The 23,867-nt window shown below is 45.3% G+C and overlaps 1 protein-coding gene across 3 annotated transcripts in view; it reads right to left on the reverse strand.

Annotated features, from left to right (window-relative positions):
- The window catches only part of ABCC11 (ATP binding cassette subfamily C member 11), an 87,499-nt gene that overhangs the window by 14,349 nt on the left and 49,283 nt on the right, over nucleotides 1-23,867 (reverse strand). For 2 of the 3 annotated variants that reach the window (XM_086349468.1, XM_086349467.1), the window contains exons 13-23: nucleotides 22,293-22,417; nucleotides 20,362-20,434; nucleotides 18,191-18,394; nucleotides 16,771-16,905; nucleotides 16,591-16,687; nucleotides 14,966-15,055; nucleotides 12,678-12,781; nucleotides 6,847-7,044; nucleotides 3,337-3,563; nucleotides 3,089-3,226; nucleotides 1,660-1,846 (exon numbers count right to left, since the gene is read on the reverse strand). In XM_086349468.1, the coding sequence (XP_086205594.1) occupies nucleotides 1,660-1,846; nucleotides 3,089-3,226; nucleotides 3,337-3,563; nucleotides 6,847-7,044; nucleotides 12,678-12,781; nucleotides 14,966-15,055; nucleotides 16,591-16,687; nucleotides 16,771-16,905; nucleotides 18,191-18,394; nucleotides 20,362-20,434; nucleotides 22,293-22,417 (1,578 nt within the window). The remainder of the gene's footprint in view (nucleotides 1-1,659; nucleotides 1,847-3,088; nucleotides 3,227-3,336; nucleotides 3,564-6,846; nucleotides 7,045-12,677; nucleotides 12,782-14,965; nucleotides 15,056-16,590; nucleotides 16,688-16,770; nucleotides 16,906-18,190; nucleotides 18,395-20,361; nucleotides 20,435-22,292; nucleotides 22,418-23,867) is intronic. The other variant, XM_086349469.1, reaches the window with a different exon arrangement.

Raw genomic sequence — 23,867 nt, forward strand, 5'->3', positions numbered from 1 at the left:
CCAGGACTCCAGTGTGGGGCCTCTCCCCAGAGTTCTGGAAGGCTCAGGGTAATTCTGCAGTGGGCCACATGCACATGTGTTCGTGTGTGTGCAGGTGTGTGTTTATATATTTGTGTGTCAGAAAAAATGAGAGAGAGAAGAGTGTGTCCCACCATGGACAAACCTGTCTCTCAGCTGCTGTGGGAACACAGGCAAATTAACTCTGGAAACTGTAGCTTCTTATCTGTAAGCTGGGAACCATAATAGGGAATGTTTATCCAGCATTTATTCTGGGCCAAGGTTTTAACACGTATGAACACTTGAGTTTACATATATTCCTTACAAGTCTATGATTCCAGAACTTTTATTATCTCCCTTTCATAAAAGAAATAAGGAGGGTAACAGATTTCCCCAAAGTCACATAGATGATAATGAACAGAGCCTGTTGAGAACCTGCAGCTTCCAAACCACATGTTCTTAACCACTTGGCCGCATCTCATGGAATGTGGTGACAGTTCAATGGAAGAAGCATAGCAAGTGTCCAGCAGGGCATGGGCTCAGTGCAAGCTCCCCAGCTGCCCACTTAAGGCCTGGGGCGGCTGTCTGTGGGCATGCGCACCACACAGCCACCTGCATGGCCTGTGCACCCTCAGAAGAGTCTGCACACAGGCCTGGCCATGTGAGCACAGCAGTCATGTGTGTCTGCCACAGGGTTCAACAAGGAGCAGGAAGGAGCCCCTCTGCACCCAAAAGGATGCCTCAGCAGGGGGCACACAAGACCCCAGCCCAGTTAGAGAGAAAGAATGAGAGAGGATGGTTAACAACTACCCCTGTGGGAGAGGGTGCCAATGGAACTGTGCACCCATGGTTTACTGAGTTTCCTAACTAGCCTCACAGCCCTCTGGGGAGAGCCCTTCCCCAGGACTTTGTGGACATAAGCCTTGGCCCTGATCCTGGGCATGGAAGAATTCAGGCCATGAGACATGAAAAGCTTCTACACCAGGGTCCCCTCAAGAACCCATTTTAAAAATCAGATTCCAAGACCCCACCCAACCAGGACCTGACTCTGAATCGCTCCTCTGTGCTCTGGAGTGTGGCCCTCCTGTCAGCTCCATGAGCCCAGCTGAATCAGCCTACCAGGCTGGGCCAAGCATTCGGGTTCAAGTCTATGCACTTTGAAGCCTCACAGGCCTGCCCCAGAGGAGAACTGGGAAACCTACATTTTAAATAGCCTCCCCAGGTACCTCAGAAAAGTGACAACTGACTCAGGGCATGTACAGTAAAGTAAAAAAGACACCACAGGAAACCAAGAGGCCCAGGGTCTTCCCTGGCTCTGCTTCTAAAGCTCTGTGTGTTCAGACAACTCCTTCCCCTCTCTGAGCCTCAGTTTCCCCATTTACACAATAGGAAGGTTGGACTCTGCTGTCTCTGGGCTTCTCTTCAATCCCAATATTCTGATTCTGTTAAATACCTTTCAATGTAGGCTTCCCAGTTCGGAAGTGACAAGGAAACAGAACAAAGCTGCAGATTCAGAAAGCCAAGCATCCAGTTCATAAGGTCACAAATGGCCAAAACCCAAGGTGTAATCAAAGTCCCACAGACCCCCAAGTCTGCCCACAGGCCACAGACCACCACCAGCCTCCTCCCTGGCCCCCTGCTGTCTGATAGTCCATCCCTTACCTGCAGGACGAGGCTGAGAGCCATGGCTTTATAGGAATGGGGGACAGAGGAAAGGCCAAAAACCAAAAACAGGGCTACCACCAAGGTCACCAGGTTGGTCATGAGCTCCAGTCTCAAGGCCACCCATCGCGTGGAAGACACAAACATCAGCAGGTAGTTATTCTGTACATCTGTCAGCTTTTTAAACCTGACAAAGAAAGGACAACATGAAAGTCACATGTGTCTGTCTGACCCAGGGTTTCCTAACACTGGTTGCTTTCTCCAGCATCCAGCTCCCCAGTCTCACCAAAGAACCAACGAAGAAAATTGGAGAGGATTCCTTTCTACTCCTTTCTCAGCCATGGAGTTCACCTGACCCCAGATCTAGGAGTGAGCTCGGACCGATTTAGGCCTATTAGCAGTTCTCTTCCCCTCGCCTCGATAATTGATTCAGGATGGGTAAGTTACTCTACTGGGCCAACAAGAATGAATAAAGGCCCAGATTTGTGAGTGAATGAAGGAAAGCAATCCCTTCTTCGTATCTGTCCACCTTGCTCACAGCTGTATCCCCACTGGGTGCTGAGCACCTGGGAGGGTCTCAATGTTGACTGAATGATCCCTTAGTCCTAGTCTCTGCATAGTCTTTGGGTCTCTCTAGTGCCAACGGGAGAGCTGGCACCATGGTTCATTCAATATTTCAGTTAACAGAGCACACACCATCTCCCATGCCCAAATCTTCCCTGGCTTCAAGGCCACCTCAGATGTTGCCTCCTCCCCAAAGCCTTCCCTGATCCCAAGCTGCGGGTTATCACTTTCTCCTCTGAAACCCCAAGTCATTCTACCTGCGTTTCTCCCTATTGCATTGTATTCAACACTTGTCTTATTACAAAAATATACATCTGTGTCCCCTGTCTTCCATTAGACTGCAAACTTTTTGTAGTTCAGTGCAGACCATGTTTGACTGATGCTTACAAGTAGATAAGTTTATGTTACACAGTTAAACCTCAGCAACAATCATAGGATTTGATTGTTTCAACAAACATTTAGAAGGCAAATCTATGGGTGTGAATAGTGAAGAAAATTCTGCTATTTTGAAAACTATTGTTCTTTATTATTTTATTATATTTAGATATCTGTTTGCAAGTGAAAGAAAGAAATAAATGCATTCAGTACTAACATGGCAATACATCTTACCATTCATTGTATTAATATATGTATATAACAGCACAGGTCTTTAAAACTGACAGACATTTTTCATATCCCTTACATTTTTTATTCTTATAAGTACCATCTTCCAGATGGGGTTCTGGAGGTGCAGTGAAATAAATGGAATAAAACAATGATCGCTCTGAGTCTTCTGACAATGGTGCTGTTCCCAGGTGCTCTGTTTCCTTCCTGTTCCCCACCATTGCCACATTCCCCATCACCCTCAGAGAGCAGAAGGACTCACTCATTGATGAATTCTTCAGTTTTTCCATAGACATGGATGGAGCTCAGGCCCTGCAGGGTGGTGAGGATGTGCGAAAACAAAGGGGAGCAGCTGTAGTTCTTCAGTCTCTTGAACACGTTGATGGCTTTCTTGAACATCCTGCATTGAGAACGGGAGGGAGCGACCTGGGCCATCCACCTCTGACACCCTCCAGTTCTAGGTCGGTCCTAGACTCAAACCTCATTCACAAGCAAAAAGAACCCACTCACCTAAAATAAATGAGGCAAGCAGAGAGGATGACGACTCCCATCAGCAGGATATAGGGAGACATGAAACTGATTATCAACAGGATGATGATCACCGCCAAAGCCAGGAGCACAGACTGTTCAATCATTATGGGCAAGAACTGATCCAACTCATCCATGTCCCCTGCAAAGCAGTTCAGGAGCCGGCCAGTGGGGGTTGTGTCAAAGAAGCACATAGGGCAGTGGGACACCTGTGAGAGCAAAAGCAACCCAGGTCACAAGGCTCTGCACGCCATGGTGGGGGCTTGATGAAGACATCCTCAAGCTCTGAATGATGTACAGGATGCAGACTGAAGGATATCCAGGGAAGGCAACGTAGAGCACGGCTTAAAGGCAGAGGCTCCAGAGTGTCAGTTTGCCTGGACTCCAGGGCTGCCTGTCTTCCACCTATTGCTCTGGGACTGTAGGCAAGTTACATATAAACTCTCTGAGTCTCAGGGTCCTCATTTGTAAAATGGGGATGATAATGATGCTTCAGAGTTGTGATGAGGATTGTACAACTCTGCAAGTATACTAAAATATACGATTTAGAAGGGTATATTGGGACCTCCCTGGTGGTCCAGTGGTTAAGAATATGCCTGTCAATGTAGGGGACATTGGTTCAATACTGGGTCTGGAAAGATGCCACACGCCTCAGAGCAACTAAGCCCATACACCACTACTACTAAGCCCACGCTCTAGACCAGTGCTCTGCAACAAGCAAAGCCACTGCAATGAGAAGCTTGTACACCACAACAAAGAGCAACCCCCGGCCACTGCAACTGAAGAAAACCTGCACAGAGGTAAGTAAATAAATAAAATTGTAAAGGGTATATGCAGATTCAATCCCTGGGTCAGGAAGATCCCCTGGAGAAGGGAATGGCAACCCACTCCACTATTTTTGCCTGGAAAATCCCATGAATAGAAAAGCCTAGTGGGCTAGAGTCCATGCAGTCACAAAGAGTCGGACACGACTGAGCAACCAACACATTAATATTATTATTTGAGTCATGAAGTGGCTCTTACAGCAGCCCTCGTGGCAAATGTCTGGATCCTGCTGATAAGTATAGTTTGCTTGCTGTCTAAGGTAGAAGGTCATCATCATCAAATAGTCGCTTGGTTGTGTCTGACTCTTTGCAACCCCATGGTCTGCCAGGCTCCTCTGTCCATGGAATTCTCCAGGCAAGAATACACGGAGTGGGTTGCCAGTTCCTTCTCCAGGAGATCTTCCCGACCCAGGGACTGAACCCAGGTCTCTCTCCTTGCATGCAGATTCGTTACCCTCTGAGCCACCAGGCAAGCCCAAGGTAGGAGGTAGGGAGCAGCAAACATCAGTGGGGCAGACTGTGAGATCCTTGCTTTCTTCTTCTGCTTCTAAATTGTCTTTAATTTTATCTCCAGAATCTTTTGTTAAATACATGAGCTAAAGCAAAAAGAATATTCACAATCACAAATAAAAGACTAAAGCAATCACCCCCTTAGGACACTGAGCACTTTTGAGGAGTGAGGGGCTAGGGGGGGCAGGACTCAGCTCAGCTGTGGCATGAAAGGGGTCTTGGTGAGAGCCCATGCTCACTAGGGATTAGTATATGGTGGGGACACAGGGTCAGGATCTCTGGTTGCCTCCTTAAGTAGTAAATTAATCTGGTTCTAGTTTTGTTTTTATATTTGTTGATTTTATAGTTGAGCCAATTTTTTCAGAGATTTTTCCTTTACTTGTGATTATCTAAAACTACATGGCAAATTTAAGATCAATAAAGCCATAAAAAGGTGAGCAAAAAGAAAATGTTTAAAATATGAAATGTATTTTCTAATGAAAAAAACTTGAACATTTCTCAAAATTAAAATATAGAACATAACTTTGAGAAGGCCTGGGTACTAGGTATTTCTAGAATCTGGGAATGTGGAGTCAGAAACTTAGAGACCAGCTATCTGCTGCCACCACCACAGATTAGGTGGTAAGGACTGCCAGGCTTTGGAGTAATTTTTCCCTCTCCTGCCTTCTGGCTCATCAAGCCGGTTGCTTTATCTGAGATGTGGGGAAATGCCTTGGCCTCACCCTCCTAAATTAAAACACAATTTGTGGGAGTTCCCTGATGATCCAGTGGTTAAGATTTTGCCTTCCATTGCAGGGGGTGCTGGTTTGATCCCTGGTCAGGAAACTCGTGGCAAAAAACCAAAACATATTGTAACAAATTCAATAAAGATATTTAAAATGACGGCCCACATCAAAAAAAAATATTTTTAAAGGATTTGCTTTGAATCTACAAGGAATGACGGGTGCCCTCATTGCCTCCCGAGAATCCCTCTGAGAAGCCCTTCTCTACAGTTCTCAGCTCCAGCCTTCCTGAGCTCCATGCAGCTCTCTGGAAATGTTCTGCTTCTGCTCACCTCTTAATCTTGACCTGGCGAGATCTCGTTCATCCTCAGATCTTAGCATAGAGGTCACTTCCTCCAAGAAGCCTTCTTGGACTCCCACCTTCCTTCCACCACCCCCATGCTTGGGTCAGGTGTGTCATTTTCTTATGGTCCTGTGTGCCACCCCCATGGTTAACTCTGCACATCATATTACAACAGATTATTTTCCTGTCCATCTCCATCCTTAAGCTGTAGGCTAAGATGACCCAAACCACATCTGCATTGTTCACTCACCACTGTGAACCAAGTGCCTACTCCAGAGCCTGGCACCCAGTAATATTCGATAAGTGAAAGACAGAAAGGACATGTCCAAGAGCTAATGTGACACTATAGATAACTTGGTATTCTAGCCATAACATACATTCTAACCATAACACATATGGGGTTTCCATTTTCTCATGTGTAAGATAAGAGTAAAATACCCACTTCAAAAGGAACTTAAGGAAATTAGAAGAAACTGTTTATGTGACTGTGCTCAGCCAACAGAGGCCAGCATTGATAGCTGAGGGTTGATCCTCTAGGAAGGGGCATTAAACTTAGTCGTGGGAGAGTTTCAAGAACCTATCTCATTCTCTGGCCTGCTCCCACCTAGTTAGTGACCCAGTGTAAACTCACAACTATACGACATTATATTCTCCAAACCACAGAGACAGCAAAATAGATCAGCAGTTTTCAGAGGTCTAGGGGAGGGATATACATAGGCTGAGCAAAGGGGATTTTTAGGGTAGTTTGACTATTCTGTATAATACTTGATGGTAGACGCATGCCAGTATGCATTTGTCAAAACCCATAGAATGTACAACACAAGCAGTGAACCTTAATGTAAACTATGGACTTTGATAATAATAATGTATCAATGTTGACTCATCAACTGTAACAGATGTCCCCCACTAATGCAAGCTATTAATAATAGGAGAAATTGAGGATGTGGTGAAGGGTAAAAGTGAACCCTATATTTTCTGCTCAATTTTTCTCTAAACCAAAAACTGCTCAAAAAATAAAGCCTAATAATTAGAAAAAAGAGTTGAGCAAGGTCAAGGCTCAGCCTGTGGCCATGCCCAGTGCCCAGACCCATACCTTGTTGAAAAGCTTGTTGTGCAATGCTGTGGATGCCTTCCCCATCACCTTGGTGAAAACCAATGAGAGGCAGATGCCCAGGAGGATTGCCAACAGACCGCTGAGGCCAAACACCAGTTGGTAAAAGGGCAGCTGAGGATTGTCCAGTATGTCACCTGGGTCTGCAGTGGTCCAGTTGCTCTCTTGACTGCTATTATTCTTCAAGAAAGGACAGGGAGTATGGTATGATAAGAAATATGCTTCATCTTTGTCCCCAATTCCTGACACACAAGTCCTAAAACCCTTGCAGTTTCCTAGGTGATGGGGGTGCGTGGGGCTTCATTTGTGGTAATAATTGGCCTTTGACTCTGGTTTCTGACACGAGCCTCTGGAGCAATGAGAGAGTCTTTTGTAGCTAACGAGATGACTAGGGGCTGGGGACTCCTAAATAGCTTCAGGACTGGGGCTGGTCACCAGAAAGACCATGTCATGAGTCCAAGCTTCGAACTTTCAGCCCTACTCCCATTTTCTGGAAATGGGAAGGAGCTGGAATTTTAGTTTATGATCCATCATGTCTACATGTTGAAGTGAAAGTTGCTCAGTCATGTCCAGCTCTTTGCAACCCCATGGACAATACAGTCCATGGAATTCTCCAGGCCAGAATAGTGGAATGGGTAGCCTTTCCCTTCTCCAAGGGATCTTCCCAACCCAGGGATCAAACTGGGGTCTCCCACATTGCAAGCAGATTCTTTACCAGCTGAGCCACAAGAGAAGCCCAAGAATACTGGAGTAGGTGGCTTATCCCTTCTCCAATAGATCTTCGCAAACCAGGAATCAAATCAGGGTCTCTTACTTTGCAGGCAGATTCTTTAAAACTGAGCAACATGTTGAATCCACCATAAAAATCCCTAAAGCATGGCATTCAGAGAGCTTCCAGGTTGGTGAACATATTCATGTGCTAGAAGGGTGGTGTACCCCAACTCCATGGAAACAGAAGCTCTTGCACTTTGGACCCTTCTGTACCTCACCCTATATATTTTTTCATCTGGCTCTGCATCTGCATCATTTACTATATTCCTTGTCTAAAAACTGATAAAAGTATTTCCCTAAGTTCTGTAAGCCATTATAGAAAATTATCAGGCCCACAGAAGGAGTCATGGGAATCCCCAATTCATAGCTGATTTATCAGAACTACAAAAACAGCAGAATGATCTCTTTGTTTCCAAGGCAAACCATTCAATAGCACAGTAATCCAAGTTTATGCCCCAACCTCTAATGCATAAGAAGCTGAAGCTGGAACGGTTCTTTGAAGACCTATAAGACCTTCTAGAACTAACACCCAAAAGAGATGTCCTTTTCATCATAGTGGACTAGAATGCAAAAGTAGGAAGTCAAGAGATATCTGGACTAGAGACAAATTTGGCCTTGGAGTACAGAATGAAGCAGGGCAAAGGCTAATAGAGTTTTGCCAAGAGAACTCACTGGTCACAGCAAACACCCTCTTCCAACAACACAAGAGAAGACTCTACACATGGACATCACCAGATGGTCAATACCAAAATCAGACTGATTATATTCTTTGCAGCCAAAGATGGAGAAGCTCTATACAGTCAGCAAAAACAAGACTGGGAGCTGACTGTGGCTCAGATCATGAACTCCTTATTGCCAAATTCAGACTTAAATTGAAGAAAGGAGGGAAAACCACTAGACCATTCAGGTATGACCTAAATCAAATCTCTTGTGATTATACAGTGGAAGTGACAAATAGATTCAAGGGATTAGATCTGATAGAGAGCTTGAAGAACTACTGACAGAGGTTCATGACATTGTACAGGAGGCAGTGATCAAGATCATCCCCAAGAAAAAGAAATGCAAAAAGGCAAAATAGTTGTCTGAGGAAGATATACTGAGAAAAGAAGAGAAGCTAAAGGCAAAGGAGAAAAGAAAAGATATACCCATCAGAATGCAGTGTTCCAAAGAAGACAAGGAGAGATAAGAAAGCCTACCTCAGTGATCAGTGCAAAGAAATAGAGGAAAACAATAGAATGGGAAAGACTAGAGATCTCTTCAAGAAAATTAGAGATACCAAGGGAACATTTCATGCAAAGATGGGCACAATAAGAGACAGATAAAATGGGCACAATAAATACTAGAGACCTAACAGAAGCAGAAGATATTAAGAAGAGGTGGTAAGAATACATAGAAGAACATACAAAAAAGATCTTAATGACCGAGATAACCACAATGGTGTGATCATTCATCTAGAGCCAGACATCCTGGAATATGAAGTCAAGTGGGCCTTAGGAAGCATCACTATGAACAAAGCTAGTGGAGGTGATGGAATTCCGGTTGAGCTATTTCAAACCCTAAGAGATGATGGTATGAAAGTGATGCACTCAATATGCCAGAAAATTTGAAAAGCTCAGCAGTTTCCACTCCAATCCCAAAGAAATGCAATGCCAAAGGATGTTCAAACTACTGCACAATTGTACTCATCTCACACACTAGCAAAGTAATGCTCAAAATTCTCCAAGCCAGGCTTCAACAGTACATGAACCATGAATTTCCAGATGTTCAAGCTTGATTTAGAAAAGGCAGAGGAATCAGAGATCAAATTGCCAACATCTGTTGGATCACAGAAAAAGCAAGAGAGTTCCAGGTAAACATCTGCTTTATTGACTACACCAAAGGCTTTGACTGTGTGCATCACAACAAACTGGAAAATTCTTAGAGATGAGAATAACAGACCACCTTACCTGCCTCCTGAGAAATCTGTATGCAGGTTAAGAGGCAACAGTTAGAACTGGACGTGGAACAACAGACTGGTTCCAAATTGGGAAAGGAGTACATCAAGGCTGTATATTGTCACCCTGCTTATTTAACTTATATGCAGAGTACATCATGCAAAATGCTGGGCTAGATGAAGCACAAGCTGGAATCAAGATTGCCAGGAGATATATCAGTAACCTCAGATATGCAGATGACACCACCTTTATGGCAGAAAGGGAAGAAGAACTAAAGAACCTCTTGATGAAAGTGAAAGAGGAGAGTGAAAAAGCTGGTTTAAAACTCAACATTCAAAAAACAAAGATCACAGCATCTGATCCCATCACTTCATGGGAAATAGATGGGGAAACTATGGAAACAGTGAGAAACTTTATTTTCTTGGGCTCCAAAATCACTGCAGCCATGATGGTGACTGCAGCCATGACATTATGACACTTGCTTCTTGGAAGAAAAGCTATGACCAACCTAGAAAGCATATTAAAAAGCAGAGACATTACTTTGTCAACAAAGGTCCATCCAATCAAAGCTATGGTTTCTCCAGTAGTCATGTATGGATTTGAGAGAGTTGAACTATAAAGGAAGCTGTGTGCTGAAGAATTGATGCTTTTGAGCTGTGGTTTTGGAGAAGACTCTTGAGAGTCCCTTAGTCAACAAGGAGATCAAACCAGTCAATCCTAAAGGAAATCAGACCTGAATATTCATTGGAAGGACTGATGCTGAAGCTGAAACTCCAATACTTTGGAAAAGACCCTGGTGTTGGGGAAGATTGAAGGCAGGAGCAGAAGGGGATGACAGAGGATGAGATGATTGGATGGCATCACTGACTCAATGGACATGAGTTTGAGCAAGCTCCAGGAGTTGGTGAAGGACAAGGAAGCCTGGTATACTACAGTCCATGAGGTTGCAAACAGTCAGACATGACTGAGCAACTGAACAAAATGTCTAGACTTGTGATTGGCACATGAGCAGTCTTATGGGACTGAACCCTTAACCTGTGAGGTGTTGCTAACTCTGGATAGGTAGTATCAGAATGGAATTGAACTGTAGTACACCCAGCGAGTGTCCAGGGAGTTGGAGAACTGGTTGACACAGAGGGGAAAAACCAAAACCAAAACCTGCACTTTGCGTATCAGAGACATTACGTGTGGAGAGAGAAAAACTGTGAGTTTTCTTTTTCAGAGGTTCAAACCATCTGAGTTCAGGGTGAAATTCAGCAGGGAGAAAAATATGTCTTCCTGGGGCTACAGAAGACTCAGCAGCCAGTAGAAGGTGAAACTATATGTTAAAAGCTTCCTGCTCAGTGCTATCGCTTTTCCCTTCTCCCTCCCCACTGCCCTGTGCTGATCCCCTGGACCACTACAGCATCAGTCTCAGTGGCCTGTCTCCTTGATCCAGGTCTTGCCTCCACTCCATTGCCTCCTCTACCCTGATTGTTCCAAACTCAACTCCACTACCATTAGGACTTCTATACATCCCTTCCTCAATGCATCTTTGTCCTAAGGCAGCCTGCTGTCTGATATGAGTCTCTTCTCTTCTGGCAGGGTAGAAAATGGCTTGATAGATTACTTCACTCTATGTTGTTAGAAATCTGCACTAGATGGTCATCTAACATCACCTCTGCCTCCTTCCACACTCTCCAATGTGATTCAGGGAAGAGTTTGAGAACTGTTTCTCAAACTCCTTGCCAGCATGGTCTTAGGTTAGATTCTACCAAAGAGAGGCACTCGCAGAAAATCTAAAGGCTGAAAGAGAAGCCATTATACTCTGGTGGCAATTGTGGACAGGTGCATGGAGCTTGGAATTCAGCCAGTGGTTAGCAGGCATCCTTCCAAGGATCAGCCCATTTAGTGCTGCCTGCTGCTAAAATTCCTGGAGCCCGCTTTCCCTCTCTCCTCCAGCCCTTCCAGTGGCTGTGTAGCCTCTAACTTGTGTATTAAATCTTTGGAAGCTCTAAATATTTCAAGCGGCTCCTGCTTTCCTGACCAAACTCCATCTGAAACATGACTCAAAAGTTAACCAAATAGATTGCTTGAAAGACATAGCCTGGATTCAGAGCACAGAGTTCAAGGCACATTGACATCTCAGGGCAGGCTCCTTCTCCTCTCTAAGAATAATTTCTGCAAATATAAAATGGGGACAGTGATACCTACCTCAGAATGAGGTTGGAAAGATTAATGAATTAATCTGATACATAATGGCTGAGAGCTCCAGAACCCTCAACACAAACAACCCTGTCCGAACTCCTGCACTAAAAGACTTGACCGAACCTTAGCGTGGCTCCTAGAGGCTAAGGTATGTCCCTCGGAGGACCCCAGCTCCCCCCACCTTCATTAAAGTGCCTCTGCCAGGAAAATTTACTGTTTTCCTGGCAGGCCCCTGATCTTTCTTCCTCAGAGCACTTACTAAGAAGCACTCACAGCTGTGACTGTGTATCTCTTGCAACTCAGAAGCATCTTTCTTAAAGATCTGAGAATGATTCCTTTAAAATGTAATCCTCAGAAAGGACAGAGCCTCTGTCCCCCACTCTCTGTGGGAGGAGAAAGCTGGCTGCAGACACTGATAGCTTAATTGTACTGACACTCACCAACCTTTTGTACTTTTTCATTCTCTGGCCCAGCAGAGCCCCTGCTTTCCCTCCTCTCTCATTCTCCCTTTCAAAAGCCCAGATCACTTCTGTGCAAGTCATACTGGAGCTCAGCTCTTTCCCTGCTGTCAGGAGTGATGGATAAAACTTTTTTTCCCTTCTCTAACTCATATTAGAGCAGACTGTAAAGCATTCTTGGTGTAAAGAGCTGTTTGGGGACAGAAATCTCTTGGTTTTGTTCCTAGGAGACTGTACAGGTGACCTCTTGCTCTGTGAACACAGGATGCCCACCTGGGAGGGCGCTCCAGAGTTTCAGCTCCCAAGGGTTCCCTCTAGGGCCCCATTCATCAGCATGGCAAGGGCAGGTACTGGGCTTGCCATGGGCTTCTCTAACCCATACCCATGGGGCCCCAAGGAAAAAGAAGTTCCCCCATTCCACCCAGGTCCACAGAAATGCACCCCACCCCCACATGGCACTCACCCCTGAGCCCTGGCCCAGCCAATAGCTCAGCCACCAGAAGCTGAACACCGGGAAGAAGGCTAACATCATCATGAGAAGGAAAATCATGCTGCAGATCAGGTAACCTGGGGAGAGAGAGGAACGTGACACACAGGTGCCAAAAGAAGGTACGTGGCCACACCAGGCCCTTGGATCTTCCTCAGACACCCTAGAAGACTCGAAAGAGCTGGGTTCCAAGATTAGAAAGCCCTGGGTTCAAATGCTGGCTCAAACTACTTACAAGCTATGTGAACCTGGGCAAGGGATCAAATGTCAGTGACACTCCACTTCCTTACATACAAGATGGTGATGGTAGTCCTGCAGCCTCAAGGGGCTGCTCTAAAGATGCTATGAGGTAACGTGTGTCAAGTACCCAGCCCAGTGCCTGGTTATGTGAGCAGTGTTCTAGAGAAGCTGGTTGCCCTTATGCAAGCCCTGAGGGTTCAACATTCAAAATAACAACAGCTACCTTTCACTATTATGTACCAAGTGCCAGGTAGAGTACTAAATACATGAATTATTTTTGAATTCAGAATGCCTATCGCCAAGTTTCCAAGGGAGGAAGTAACTTGCCCAAAGTCATAGAGCTGGAGAGTGGGGAAGCCAAGGATGGGAAAACCTAGGGTACACGCCTTCCTTTCCCATCTACCTCTTGCCCTGGCACTCTACCCACCTATCCAGTCTGTGCCTCATGCCCGTATTCTTTTTCTTGAATTCTTCCTTAAGCTCCACCCAAGGGCCAACTCTCTTTAATGACATCTGAGACCATGCTTGGTCCCGGAGATCTCTCTCTCTTGCTACCAGTGGATGAATGTTTTAATTCTCTAGATTACAGGGTAGGTTCTCAGGCAACTTTATACACCCTCCCCTCCAGAACTCAGCAAGAGCCTGGTTCATAACAGGTACTTCCTAAATACAGATCAATTGGTTTTTTGGTTCATTCATTGCGTTTCACAAGTATTTGCTGCTCCCCTGCTCTGGTCAGGCCCTGTGTTATATCCTGTAAGGATGCTCACAGTGGAAGGGGTGAGGATGGCAATCTCCTATGCACAGCCTGCCTCCTCCTCCCTAGACAGGTAGAGAGAAGACACGCCTTGTGCAGGGTTAGGTTCCAAAATCAATGAAGAATAAAAAGTTGGCATGGAGTCAAAATTACTCTCAAAAATTAAGTTACTCAAAACCACAGTAGCATATACCTGGTCTCATGTTTACAACATTGTAGAGTTATATATGTGTGAATTTGGTAACATACACCATTAAATAAAGCAGAAGCTTTGAAACTTTTTATTGCCATCCACCTTCAGATATACAGTCTAATACATAATAAAATGAAAGCTTCACCAACATCACTTCTGCAGATATTTTCAACTCTAGTCACATTTCTATTCTCAACGCTCCTTACAACCCACTCAGTTGATTTCACAGCCCACTAGTGGGCTGGGACCTGTGGTATGAAAAGCACTGAGATAAAGAGTACTATGGCATTCTTTATTTCACTAAAAATATTAATGATGTTTAATGTAAAATGTTTCTTATTTTCTATATTCCTAATACTGTGTTATTTGGGGCCTTAATCCTGACAGACTGCTAATCCCAAGGCTAGCTAATTCCTAGAAACAGCAATTAACTCCTTACAGGCACACCTTTGATATACAAACGAACCAATCCACAGCCCACCCTCCCAATAACCTCTTTTATCAAACTCTCACCCACCAAGCCAATATTTGCCCTCCCCTAAATCACCCTAAGACCAGGTATCAGACATTTAGGACCATCACTATAGCAATGAGCCCTCCAGAATTGTTCAAGCTGTCCAATCCTAAGCTTACTCAGGGTGCCTACCCTGCCTCACCCACTTCTTCCCACAGAAACCCCAGTAAAGGCTCTGGGCCCTGCTTTCTCTTACCACTCCACCACTGGCCAAACTTGGTGCTTCCCCCATGTGGTCCTTCACGGCATGCATACCATGCCTATTTCTAGGCAAAAAAGTATAAACTTTTCCCTTCATGAACATAATTTACATGTCTATATGCCTTGACATATTTGATTTTTTAAATGCCAGGTATATTAACACAAATACACATAGAAACATAATTTCTGGCACTGACTACAGTGGTAGAGTTATTATAGTTGAGAATGGCTGGAATTATGCAAGTTAAACTCATGAATGGCATGACCGTTTGAGTCCCTCTACCTCCCATGACCTTGCACATTCCAGTCTGACCCAGCTTTGTGAGCAGGCCTGGCCTGGGGCAGCTAACAGCCCATACCTCCGCCCGCCTGGATATAGTGGTGGTAGACTGTCCACTTCAAGGACCCTTCTTCCATCTTCTCCTTCTGTGAGAGTTGATTTTCCAGCACTGGATCAGGGAAAAGAAAAAGGAAACAGTATGCCTCCCAATCTCCTATATCTCCTTCCTGGTCAAGAAGAGTCCTTGCGAAGCCTTCTATTCTGGTTGCCACCCGTACCCCACCCAAGTCTAACTCCAACCAGCAGAGTTTGCAGATCTGCCTGGACTCTGAAAAGGGGGTCCATCACCAGCCATTCAATAGACCCTGGAGAGCCTGAGGTTCCCAAGGGCTGAATGGGTTGAGAGAGAGAGCGGGAGAGAAGGAAGAAAGCAGTGACCTGGGACCAGAATTGTCATCATGATACTGTACAGCTTCAAGAAGCAAATCACTTAACCTCTCTGTTTCCTCATCTGACAACTGGCAGGCCTACAGATAATCACTAAGACGCTTTGTAGCGATATGCTTCTGAAACAGCTCCTCGAAACAGATTTGACACCAGCCCAAGCGGACACGTGGCCTACAGCAGGGCAGAGAGATCAGTACCTGAAATATCAGTAGATGTCATCAATGTTGTCAATGACAACCACCACAACAACAGTAACAGGAGGCAGCACTGTAGGGGATACCTACTGTTTCTGCCTGCCGCTCTCCCTTCTTCTAACAGCAACACCACTATTTTCCCAGGAGAAGACAGCTCTCTTTGTGGGATTTTAATCTTGCAGGAAATTAGACTAGGATGGAAAACATCTGAAGCAGGTTTTCTTCAAAAGGATTCTATACCTGTTCCTGCTATTCTAGACTCCAAACTTTCTGAGGTCTAGTACTCCAGCTTTTTTTTCACTCTATGATCAACACCCTTTTCTGCCAACACATTATTTTTCTGCCCAAATTGGCTTCTGATCTTTGCAGCTGAAGGCTCTGTTTGTGACAGATGTGCCAGGCACTGTCCTAACCCCTCAGGACCTCTTCTAATCTCCACTGTGGTGTTGTAATATAAGAACAATTATCTCCACTTTTGCCAGTGACGGTTCAGAGAGTTTAACCTGTTTGGCCAAAGTCACACGGCTTTGAGAGCAGTAGTCCTGGAATTCTAATCCAGAACCTGTCTTACTTTAAAAATGAAAGTCTTTCTCGTCTGCTACCTTGTCTCAGAAAAGAGCAAGATCTTCAATAAGCATACTAAAAGATGTTCAGCTTCACCTTTTGAATGCCCAGAACTGGGCTTAATTTATTTCTGACTTCCAATGGCATTGTTCTCAAAAAATGTATAATGAATTAATGGCCCAGAAACTGTGCAAAGTTTATATCAGAGTCACTCGAGGTCAACCCTCAATCTGCCTCTGCACACCCTCAGCTGTTCCCCCAACAATAGTCACTTCCTGGTTGCTTCAGGCCTCTGGACCAGCACAGCCCTTACCCCACAGCCCTCCAATACTTGGATCTGTACCCTATATGAGTAATGTCTGGCACCCCATTCAGTGAGTGACAAGGCCTGGTCTCACATTCAGGACGAAATGCCAGAGCCTGTGGAAGATGCAGACAGGCAGGCAGAGGGTTTCACCCTGCTCCCAGGTGAAAGCACTATTTCATTCAGCACTATTACCAGCATTTTCACTGAGAAGTTCTTCCTGGCAAGCGGTCTGGGCCTGACCTTCCAGCTGTAGATCCTCTTCTGTCTTTGCTACTCCCTGCAACACACCCTGGGGAGAAAGCACAAGCCATGGATGCAGGGAAGGGTCTGCCCAGTTGGGTCAGAAGTGAGGGTGGGGTAGGGGGAAATCACCTGTGTGGCTTTCCCGCGCATCTTCTGGATGAGCTGGGCGTATCGTCCCCTCTTCTGTATGAGCTCACTGTGAATTCCTTTTTCACAGATTTTCCCATCTTCAAATAAAATGATCTGGTCACAAAATTCTAAATACTGAAGAGTCAGAAGAAATAAGATCTTCAATAAGCATACTAAAAGATGCTCAACTTCACTATTCAAAAGGAAAAATTTAAATCCTGAGAAAATATTTTATATCACCAGTTTGGCAAAAACAATCCCAAGTGTTGGTAATGACTAGGGTAAAGGGACTCTTACAAAACTGGGGTGGAGGGGGAGGCCTGCATAGATTGGTACAGCTACTTTGAAAAACAATTTGACAATATCTAGTAAAATTAAAGATTTTTGAAGAATTATGAACCAATAATTCTACTCCTAAAACACTTCCCAAAAAAAAGCCCTCTCAAACACATGCATAAAAACACATGTAGAAGAATGTATCAATATACTGAAGCATTTTTTTGTAAAAAGTGAAAAATGGGAAACAACCCGAATATCCATCCTGGAGAAATAAATTCTGGAATATTCAGATATTGTAATACAATACTAGTAAGAAAGAAATAAAATTCCATGTATCCACATGGAAGACCTTAAAAATATAATGTTGAGTAGAAAAGCAAATTACCTAAGGACACAGAAAGTAAAACATCGATTATAAGTTGTTAAATATGCAAAAGGACATTTGCTCTGTCTGGATTGACACATATGTTGTAAAAGTGTGAATACGCACATGGAAACAGTGAACAGTGAGTGAGGAGCAGGAAGGAGGGAAGGGGCTGTGATCTGAGGGCCATCGACATTGGACTGTGATGTGTCATCTGGGCAGTTACATGGGCTTTCATTAGGTTATTTTCTAACCTGTTTTTATGTCTTACATATTTTATACCAAAAATACTAAAGCCCAAATAGGAGAAGGATAAATAATAACAAGGTCTGGTATGAACATATCTAGGGAAAATGACCCATGAGAGGCAGCACCCAGCACAGCCAGTGTGCTTGATGGAAGAATGTGAGACTTGGCGAATTCTTCTCTGAGGGAGTTTTTTGTAACTTCAAAAGCAGGGGCTCGCCCATACAATTTTGAAAATAAAGGAGGCCTCAATATTTAGTTTCAAAAAAACCATTTAAAAAATTCTATAAAGCAATTATCCTTCAATAAAAAACAATTTTAAAAAATTTAGTTTCCATTTTTACCAACTTATCTTCTCCACATAGAAAGCAGAGGACATCAAGTTCTTTGCAATCCTCTCTGACTTTGGGGTCTGTCTGAGATACGAAGGGGTATCTGCTGGGAGGCTGTTATTGATCATGCTGAGATGGCAGGGGCTTGAGGAGCTACATTATCTGTCAATCATGGCCAGAGCCCCGGAAGGGTGGTCACCTGCAGCTGATGGGTCACCAAAATGACGGTCTTCCTCCTGAGCACCTTCTTAAAGCACTCCTCAAAGATATGCTTCCCCACATGGGCATCCACGGCCGAGAGTGGGTCATCCAGCAGGTAGAGCTCACGGTCAGAGTAGACGGCCCGGGCCAGGCTGATCCTCTGCTTCTGCCCCCCCGAGAGGTTGAGGCCCCGCTCCCCAATCTGTGGACAGGCAGCCAAAGGCACCGAGTCTGGAGGGTGACCCAGCCAGCTGTGCTCCCACCAGCCAGGTGGGCAGGTGGACAGACTAACCCCCCTCGGTGCACACTCCTGGACACCTAATGATTTGACACCCCTGGCACTTAAAATATTTTTCACAATCTCGACTTCCCAGTGGTTAACAGTCCACCTGCCAATACAGGGGACGTGAGTTTGATCCCCGGTCCGGAAAGCTTCCATGTGTCACCAGGCAACTAAACCCATGTCCCGCAACTACTGAGCCTGTGTTCTAGAGCCCTCATGCTGCAACTATTGAAGTCTGGGAGCTCTTAGAGCCTGTGTTCAGTGACAAAAGAAGCCACCACAATGAGAAACCCGAGCACTGCAACTAGAGAGCAGCCCCTGCCCGCTGCAACTAGAGAAAGCCTGGGTGCAGCAATGAAGAGCCAGCACAGTCAAACAAAAATTAATAATTAATTAAAAAGAAAATAAAAATACTTTTCACAATATGCCTAGTAAAGGATGAAAAAAACTGATGCTCACTTAACTGAAATTTGTAATTCATAGTAACATATCATTTTTTCTAAATTGGTTGGCTTGTCAGAAAGCATATTAAAACTTTTAACAGCTTAGCTCATAAAAATAAATCACTTATCCCAAGAAACAGCACCTTCTTACATCTTACAATGGTTTTAAATTTCTGTTGACTGTAACTGTCAACTGGTGGGATCACTGGCCTGGGTTAGGGGTATTGCCCAAGACCAAGACTGTATTATAGCTGAGGTGGTGGGCAGGTTTGTTATGTCAGGAGTCGAGGGTGCTAACCAGAATCACTGGGCAGTGTATTGGAGTTCCCTAGCAGACTAGCACTTCAGGCAGTGCTGGCTGGCCCATCCCTATGTCAGGTCCTGAGGCCGTGACACCCAGGGTCTAAGTTCTATCTCTGCTCGACCCTGAACTCTGGTGACGCTGTAGAAGAGAAGCAGTTTAAAGAGCAGTGGGGTGACCGCTTGTCACTGCTCTGCCTCCAGTTCGCATGTGACCATAGATAAGGGGCTTGGCCTGGGCGAGGCTCAGTTTCCTTACTCACTCAGCAGACTTCAATGCCTACTGTGTTCCTCTAATGACGGCCTAACACTTAACCTACGCCAAGCACTATTCAAAGCAAGTTATGTATCAACTCACCTAAACCTCTAATCATCCTGATGAGGTCAGAACTATTACTGATGCATTTTACAGAGCAGAGCTGGTTCTTCCTACTGAAGGGGAGACGCTGAACAAAACAACCAAGCTCTCTACCCTCCAGGGTACACTGCTGATCATTAAAGGAAGGATAATAAAAGAACTGACCTCATAGGTTATCTGAGGCTCACCTAATATATTAGAGTTGCTAGAACAGTACCTTGAATGTAGTGAATGCTCAGCCAACTGAGCTATTATTAGATAATAAAATCAAGGCAACCATACTGCTTTTATCTTACAAAGGTCTTATGTAGAGTAAGGGTGGCTACTGACGTGAAAGATGGAGAATTATCAGGAGCACCTAGCAGTCAGAACTGGCACTGCCACAGCAGGGCTATGGCTACCATCCCCACTGTCAAAGGCAGTGCTCTAGAGGGGCAGGGTGGTGGGGAGGAAGATGGATGACTGGGGTGGGGGTGGAGTAGAGGGGTTGGGGGTGCTTCTCATCCTCACAGGGTCTCTGCTCTTGATTCAGAAGAAGTCTGAGATCAACTCCCATTCTGGTGAGGCAAGGTAGCCCGTTTGTCAGCTCCCAAGGTCAGGTGAGCCACAACTTCCCTTCCTTGGGAGGGAAGGCTCTGAGACTGCAGGACTAGCTCCAGCTGCTTTGGGAAGGAAGAGCTGGGGTCTCTCGTCTTACCTACCCAGGGAGGCAGTCTGGGGACCCCAGAACACCATGACAAAGGTACCATCACAACAGAAGTGCGGTACCCTCGCCTCCCGCTCACCTCCGTCATGTCTCCGAAGGGCAGAATTTCCAGATCATGGTTCAGGGAGCAGCAGTGGAGCACCTGGAGATACCTGTGAAGGAGAGGGAGCTAAAGGGCCTGGTGGCCGGCCGCAGGCCCTCCGGCCTTCTCCAGTTTGGAAGGGAAGGTCTTGCATTCCATGCTGAAAAATTTGGCCTTGATCCTGAATTTAATGGTAAATCACAGGAGGCTTTTTTCATTTCCTTCCTTCATTTTTTTTAAATGTTAACACGTGCACTTGGTAATTGTTTGAACAGAACAAAAAGAAGAAAAGGTGAAAAGTGAGTCTCCTTCGCACCGTTGACCCTCAGCTGCTTTCCTCTGAATCAGTCACTAATACAGTTTCCTCTATACGTGTTCAGAAATAATCTAGTGATGTACGGTATGTACAGCAGATATAGGTTTATATTGTTTTAATGGCACTACCATATTGCAGTATAGGGAAGCACCATGCACTGTTTAACCAGTGAGCTAATGCTGGACATTTGGATTGTTGCTAGTTTTTGGCTATCCTGAATAATTCGATGTGAACATTCTTGTACATGGATCTTGGCATTCATGGGTGGCGCTATATGTATTAACTACATAGCGGTGAATTTTCAGAGTCAAAAGATAGTGTGTTTTTATTTTTGACAAACTGCTCTATGAGTCATGTCAGTCTGAAAGCTGAGCAGTGACAGGATGAGACTGGGCTTTTAGGACAGCTGCCCTGGAGGCAGAGCACAAAGTCGAACAGAGCAGGAGAAGGCTGGAGACAGAGCCAAGAGCGGGGCAGTGGGCACCGTTCTGGCAGAAGGTCACAGACCAGAGCTGGCAGTGGAGGTGGAGAAGGGAAATATTATACCAGTGCTATTTAGGAGGTTGAGTCTTCCAGAGTTGCTGACCAATTACATGTGGAAGGAGGAGGTGGTTCTTGGAGGAGGCAGGGTCGGGCTCCCTGGGTTGCACAGTTCAGTGATGCCATTAAGCCTAATTGGGAATTTGGGAGGAAAAGCAGGTGGGGTGGGGGCTGGGCATGATAGACCTGATGTTGAGGAGCTCACGAACAAACCGACTGGAGACAGCTGGTTTATACACCCACATATCTGTGCCTTTCAGCAAGGTTACAACAGGCAGATTGCAAAATCAGGCAAAGAGTTAAAAGGGGCCAGAGTCCACCAGAATTGGAAGCATAGCTGTAGCAATCAGAGCAGTTTTCCTTGCTCCTCCACTGACCAGACTTTGCTCATGACTTCAGAGCACGTGTCTCAGGCAGGTCCACCCAGGACTCTGGAGGGAGAGGCTGCAAAGGGTAAGGAGGGTGTGGGCGGGGCTGGGAATCTAAACTCCTTCCTCTACTGTTGCACACCACCCATGTGTTTTAGCTTTTGACTTTACCTTCAGGAATTAATTAACACAAAGGAAGTTTCAAAGGAACACTTTCGGAAGGGGAGGGTTATTTTGAGCCAAAGGAGCACAATAGTTAAATTTGGTGGCACTAGCTGTAAAGGACCTGCTTGCCTTTGCTGGAGGTGTGAGACACGAATTCGGTCCCTCGGTTGAGAAGACCCCCTAAAGGAGGGCATGGCAATCCACTCCAATATTCTAGCCTGGAGAATCCCATGGACAGAGGAGCTACAGTCCATGGGGTTGTACAGAGTATGACACGACTGAAGCGACTTAGCGTGAAGTTTCTGAAAGCAACTGGGTTCAGATTCTGACTCTACCATATCCTAGCAGCTCAACGACTTTGGGCAAATTATTCAGTCTCTTGGGGGCCTCAGCTGATTTGCTAGAAAATGGATCTGATGAGAATCTTTCCTTCCCAGTGAGAAGGAAATACAGTGATGCATGTAAGTGAGCACACAGCAAGTCATTATTAGCAGTGAGAGGCCCCTCTCCAAACCAGCCCCAGAAGCTCAGAAGCTCACCAGGCCTCGTCGTATTGGCTTCCCATGAGGATGTTCTCCCGGACACTCCCCTTGATGATCCAGGCCTGCTGGGGGACATAGGCCAGGCTTCCGTGCACCCCCACTGAACCCTCCAGCAAGTGCATCTGCGGCAGAGTGAGTCCAGCCTCAGGACCGTGGCAGCCACGGAACAGATCCCCCCTGGCTCAGCAGCCACAGTGCCCAGGGCTCCACTGTGCTCCAGGAACCTGGGGGCTCTCCTGTGTAAATGAAATCTTAACAGGATCCTGTCAGGCCCACTGGTGAAGGCCCTGAGAACGTGGGCAGTAGTTGGGGAAAGCCAGACCTGTTCCTACTGTGACTGAAGGCAAGGTTCACATTGAAGTCACCCATACTTTTTTCCTCTTATTTCCCCAGCCCCAATCCCTTGCTGTGAGATGGCAAGCTCCAGGCCACCTCTGTCCATCCCTGAGTATCACAGAATTATTACTGATTTGTGGATGTGATAATGTCATCACGGTTAGATGAGGAAATGCCTTTACTTTTTGGACATCGTGGTGAAACATTAGTGGGGAAAGTGTCATAATCTTTGTAATTTAAAATAGGTCTACCAAAAAATAAATAAATAATGCTTCTACAAAGTATATTTCTACATAGATGTGGCAAATATACAAATGCTATCAACTCCTGAATCTCAATGGTGGGTATACGGATCTTTACCGTAGTGTTCTTCCTGCTTTTCTGCAGGGTAAATTTAAAAGCACACATTTAAAAAGAATCAAGGCCACAACCCTCATGCCCATGACCCCAGCAGAGGACCTCATGATCTTATGCTTCTTTCTCTTCTTATCCTGTGCTTCCTACTTCTTAACTGAAGACAGGCTTTAATAAGAACTAAACCTTTAAATGACATCTTTTTGTTTTCCTTTATGGGAAGCTAAGTGATTGGTTCATTTGAAGCGACAAGCCCCCAACCACGTAGAAAGGTGGCCCTGAATGGAAGCTGCTGGGAAACGTAGCTGTGATGAGAAGCAAAGCTCTGACATCAGCTGGACTGGTATCCTCCCTGGCTGCATCCCTCACCTGCTGGCAGCTGTGGGCAAGTCACCTCTCTCAGCCTCATTTACTCATCTGTAAACTGACCTCAATGTCTGTGCCTTCCTCGTGGAGTTTGTTTTTGGGTTGCGGGCCAAGGGAAAAAATGGGAAGCTCTGAACACAGGGCCTGGCATTCAAATACTATTCAAACTATTTTTATTAAAAAAAAAAAGTGGGGACTTCCCTGGTGGCCCAGTGGTTAAGAATCCACCTTGCAATGCAAGGGACGTGGGTTCGATCCCTGGTCAGGGAACCAAGATTCTACATGTGTGGGAGCAACTAAGCCCTCACACCATAACTAGAGAATCCATGAGCCACAGTGAAAGATTCCACATAATGCAACGAAGACACCTCATGCCGCAACTAAGACACAACACAGCCGAATGTATACATGAATGAGTGAATGATTTTTTAAAAGTGGAAGTTTTCTTCTCCTTAGTTGTAAGAAGTTGGGGGAAGAAATTGCATCACCTGTGGTGCACACACACACAAAAAAATG

The sequence above is a fragment of the Bos grunniens genome, chromosome 18 (genome assembly GCF_055505025.1).
Source record: "Bos grunniens cultivar Pamir isolate PY7600 chromosome 18, Bosgru_T2T1.0, whole genome shotgun sequence".
Classification (NCBI taxonomy): Eukaryota; Metazoa; Chordata; class Mammalia; order Artiodactyla; family Bovidae; genus Bos; species Bos grunniens.